The sequence below is a fragment of the Drosophila mojavensis genome, unplaced genomic scaffold (assembly GCF_018153725.1).
Source record: "Drosophila mojavensis isolate 15081-1352.22 unplaced genomic scaffold, ASM1815372v1 contig_74, whole genome shotgun sequence".
In the NCBI taxonomy this organism is placed as follows: domain Eukaryota; kingdom Metazoa; phylum Arthropoda; class Insecta; order Diptera; family Drosophilidae; genus Drosophila; species Drosophila mojavensis.
This window is the reverse complement of record NW_025318899.1, coordinates 7,968,966-7,973,883: the sequence shown is the minus strand read 5'-3', so window position 1 is coordinate 7,973,883 and position 4,918 is coordinate 7,968,966. Positions and strand designations below refer to the sequence as shown.

At 46.3% G+C, this 4,918-nt stretch overlaps 1 protein-coding gene across 1 annotated transcript; it reads left to right on the top strand.

Annotated features, from left to right (window-relative positions):
• On the top strand, positions 1–3,118 carry LOC6581749 (amidophosphoribosyltransferase). The gene is made up of 3 exons (XM_002007435.4): positions 1–243; positions 318–490; positions 1,465–3,118. The coding sequence occupies exons 1-3, from the start codon at positions 213–215 to the stop codon at positions 2,890–2,892; spliced, it is 1,632 nt and encodes a 543-aa protein (XP_002007471.2). The 5' UTR covers positions 1–212; the 3' UTR covers positions 2,893–3,118.
• The last annotated feature ends 1,800 nt before the right edge of the window (positions 3,119–4,918 follow it).

The window sequence follows — 4,918 nt, the reverse complement described above, 5'->3', positions numbered from 1 at the left end:
TCATAATTCCACTGGCATTCATTCAATGCAGACGTGAATAGTAGAACTCGAAGGAAACGGATCTCGTGCCAAGTGTTAAGTGTCTCAATTTGTACATAGGAAACGATCGACAAGCCAGTTAGAGTGCACTGATCGATCACACACACACATACACACACACAAATAAACACACGATTCGAGAAGAAATCAATATACAAAATAAAAATCTGACTATGGCTGAAAGTGAATGTGGAAATGTTTGTGGTAAGCATCACAGGCAGAGAATGTGCGCTCAGTCGACGATCAGCTGTAGTAACATGCAAATCTTTATTCAACAGATGCTCAGTCATGTTGCAGCCGGGAGCGAGAAGTCGCTGCCAGCAGTGCAGCCGTAAAAGTATTTCCCAATAAGATCTATAAATCGGAGCAGCCCAAGGGAGACCATGTGACGGGCATGACCTGCGAGTGTGGAGTGTTTGGTGCCATTGCCTGCGGCGAATATCCTACACAGGTGATTAAATGATATTGTTATGAGAGTGAGACTTGGAATATATATGTAAATATATATATACATATATAGAATTCTGGGAGGTTCCATTGGTATAGGTAAAAAGAAAATTTTAGTTTAAACTATTGAGCTCTAATGGATAATTTCTTCCATGCCTACAGATCTCTCTCACTTACTTACGAATATATAGTTTTTGTTTCAGATTAAAACTTATCCTAGAAGTTCAATTAGTTAAAGTTGGATAAATCATATCAAACAGTTTGTCAGAGAAGTCAAATAGAAAGGAATATATTTCTTCTCCCTCTGACAGCATTTGAATCAATCACAAGTTTATTGCAAGCTCTATAGATTTTATAAATTATCTCATGGTTTGTACACACATATACATATATACTCTAGCAGATTTAGCTTTGTTTCACTGAAGCTCAGTCGCTTATGAATTTCTTAGCATTTATTGAGAAACCATTGGTAAATCTTTGATTTAGATTCACAAATTCATTGATCACGTGATTGCGTCGATCACTTTTGCCAGCTGGGTGGCATTGGAGCAGAGCTCCTCTAGTGTAAACTGATCGCAAGTAGGTCATAAAACAGCCCGTTCAGCCCCCCGTTTCTCAGCCGAGGGGGCCAGGCCCAGGCCAGTGCCAGCGCCAGCGACGATGACGATGACGTCAATGCAAGGCAGCGCAGCTCAAAGCTGAGCGCCGCATTGCGGTTGTAATTGCTTGAAATCAGTTATAGTATTGATGTCGTCGTCGTCGTCGTCGTTGTTGTTGTTGTTGTTGTTGTTGTTGCTTGTAATGAAATGGAAAATAACAGGAAAATATGTGTGCACTATCAGAGAATCAGAGAATCAGAGAGCGCGTTATCGGTCGTCAGCTTGTCAGCTGTTGCCATGGCATTGGAAGCATTCGAAACATTCGAAACATTCGTTTGCCACGAATATTATTGATGTGTGAATCTGGATTTGCTTGCAGCTGGACATTGCACAGATGATCTGCCTGGGCCTGGTGGCGCTGCAGCATCGCGGCCAGGAGTCGGCGGGCATTGCCACCAGCCTGGGCAAGAGCTCCAAGAACTTCAACGTGCACAAGGGCATGGGCATGATCAACAACATCTTCAACGACGAGGCCATACGCAAGCTGAAGGGCAACCTGGGCATCGGGCACACCCGCTACTCCACTGCCGCGGCCTCCGAGGTGGTCAACTGCCAGCCCTTTGTTGTGCACACGGCACACGGCGCCCTGGCCATTGCCCACAATGGAGAGCTGGTCAACTGCGAGTCGCTGCGCCGCGAGGTGCTCGAGCGGGGCGTGGGCCTCTCGACGCACAGCGACAGCGAGCTGATCGCCCAGTCGCTGTGCTGTGCGCCGGAGGATGTGTCGGAGCACGATGGGCCCAATTGGCCGGCACGCATACGCCACTTCATGACGCTGGCGCCACTCTCCTACTCCCTGGTGGTCATGCACAAGGACAAGATATACGCCGTGCGAGACTCGTATGGCAATCGGCCGCTCTGCCTGGGCAAGATTGTGGCCTTTGATGCGGGCCACGCGAACATTGAGGATCAGCTGGCCGAGGGCTGGGTGGTGAGCAGCGAGAGCTGCGGCTTCCTCTCCATCGGCGCTCGCTACGTGCGCGAGGTGGAGCCGGGCGAGATCATCGAGCTGTCCCGCAATGGCTATCGCACCGTGGACATTGTGGAGCGGCCGGACTACAAGCGCATGGCCTTCTGCATCTTCGAGTACGTCTACTTCGCACGCAGCGACTCCATGTTCGAGGGCCAGATGGTTTACTCGGCGCGGCTGCAGTGCGGCCGGCAGCTGGCGCGCGAATCGCCGCTGGATGCGGATCTGGTCAGCTCGGTGCCGGAGTCGGGCACGGCGGCGGCTCACGGCTACGCCCGTGAGTCGGGGCTGCCCTTTGGCGAGGTGCTCTGCAAGAATCGGTATGTGGGACGCACCTTCATTCAGCCCTCGAATCGCTTGCGCCAGCTGGGCGTGGCCAAGAAGTTCGGCGCCCTCGCCCAAAACGTGGAGGGCAAGCGCATCGTCCTCATCGACGACTCCATTGTGCGTGGCAACACGATTGGCCCCATCATCAAGCTGCTGCGCGACGCGGGCGCCATCGAGGTGCACATTCGCATCGCCAGCCCCCCGCTGCAGTATCCCTGCTACATGGGCATCAACATACCCACGCGCGAGGAGCTCATTGCCAACAAGCTGAACGCCACGCAGCTGGCGAACCACGTGGGCGCCGACAGCCTGGCCTACCTCAGCGTCGAGGGCCTGATCAAGGCGGTGCAGATGAACAAGACGCACGTGAATCCGCTCAAGTCGGGCTACTGCACGGCCTGCCTCACGGGCGAGTACCCTGGCGGCCTGCCCGAGGAGCTCAGCTGGTAGCCACTTGGCCTTGCCGTAGTTATTTAGCCTTAGCTTAGCGTCTAGCTCATCATCAACTCAACTCAATGCTCATCACGAAGGCAGCTCTACGAGCACCGTTCAAACACACAATTACAATTTCTTATGCCTAAGTTTTCCAATCTCTCGCTTGTAACAAATTTAAATTATCTCATTAACCTAGAAATGTTGCAAATAAAATATAATAAATATATGAAAAATATGAACATTAATATTAATATAAAATATATATTTGATATAGAGCTTTGATAAAAAATATATAAATAAATATATAAATTATAAATTTCATATATAAATTTGATATCAAATAAAATATAAAATATATATATAAATAAAAAATAAAAAAATATAAAATATATAAATAAATATATAAAATATGAATTTGAATAAATTTAGCTATTAGTCTGTTCTAAAAACTAGTATCTAGTAAACTAGATAAAGATAACTCCGATCTTCTCTTCCTTTGTGAGTCAATTCTATAAAGATTGTGCCTCTGCCTTATATGGGTTCTGACACCTCAGCTCCGCTGCGCTTAAAAGTATGCAACATATTCTAAATGCAAATTTGCATAGAGAGTGTGGCCCATTGGGGATTTGGGGGCTGCTGCTCTGCTCTGCTCTGCCTGCATGTCACATGATAATTTCAGAAACTGTCTAATGCCATAACTTCAATTCATTTCAATTTATATTTCGAAAGTTTGTTTGCCAAGCGGGCAACGCGGTCTCCACTCTCTGTGCCGTTCCTCTTCCGGTTATAGCCGCATATCATACAATATGGTAATCGTATTTTTTTCAACTTTTCTTCAGCTATATATATGTATGTGTGTATATATATATCTATCTCTCTCGCTTAGTCACATTGTGGGCGTTGCAGTGTCTAAAGCGGGGCGTTTAGGGCGTTTAATCCTGCGGAAGATGTCCTTGCGGTTATATGGGGTTTCTTGCCTCTCTCTCACACTTTCTCTCTCTGTTCCTTCTCTTTTTTTTGATATGACGCGCGGGGCACTGAAGTCAACAATGTCATCATTATTCTTGAATATTGTGTTGTATTTTCGCAAACAATTTCGCTAAGCTGCGCTGTGTGGAGCAGGGCGGAGGGGGAGTGGTTGCTTTTAGCGCAGTGGGCTGGGGCGCTCTGTTCTGCTTGGCGCTCTGGTAATGACACAAAGAAGAAAATAATATGCGCTGTCATTGTAGCTCGCTTGATTAATTCTTCTGTAGGGTATTTAAGGGCTCAGCTATGTTTGATTCACGCAAAAAATGAATAAACTCTGATGTGGCATATATAGATATTGGAGATAGTTTATTAGAAATGCATTAGATTTGCAATGATGTGGAAAATTAACATAATATAAGAAAAAGTTTATTAGAAATTGACTTGTTATGATATGGAAAATTAACATAATACAAACCATAAAACTGTTTATCATTTGGTTTTCTTTATATTCTAGATATACATTTTTATTTATATATATTCTGGCTTTATCTTTGGATATTCTTTAACTTCTGTGTTTTTATAGCTCTTTGTAGCGCATTGTCTCAGTTGTTATAGCTGACTGTTTAGTGCTGCCACACAGCCACACACACACACATGCACACACAAGTGGCTACAAAAGGAAACGACTCTGGCAACATTGAAAACAGACGTTGGCACTTCTCTGACACAATCGCCGGTTGCCGCTACAAGGATATGAAACAGGAACAAAAAAAAAAAAAACCAAGAACAACGCTGCTTGCTTATGTGCGCAGTCGATCACAAACACAAACATCCGCACACACACACACACACATATTCGCGCACACAATGTTGGGGCGTTGACAACTAAGCAGAGCCATATTGCCAGTGTTTCAAGCGCCTGGAACGCCTCTCGTCCTCTCGTCCTGCGCTGCCCCGCGCCGCGCCACAAAACATGCTTTAAATTTTTTAATAACGCCGGGCTACAAGAGCGCTGACGCCTGCGTCCGGAGCCAGATCCGGCTTCTGTTTCACTTGTGTGTGGGTCACCCTT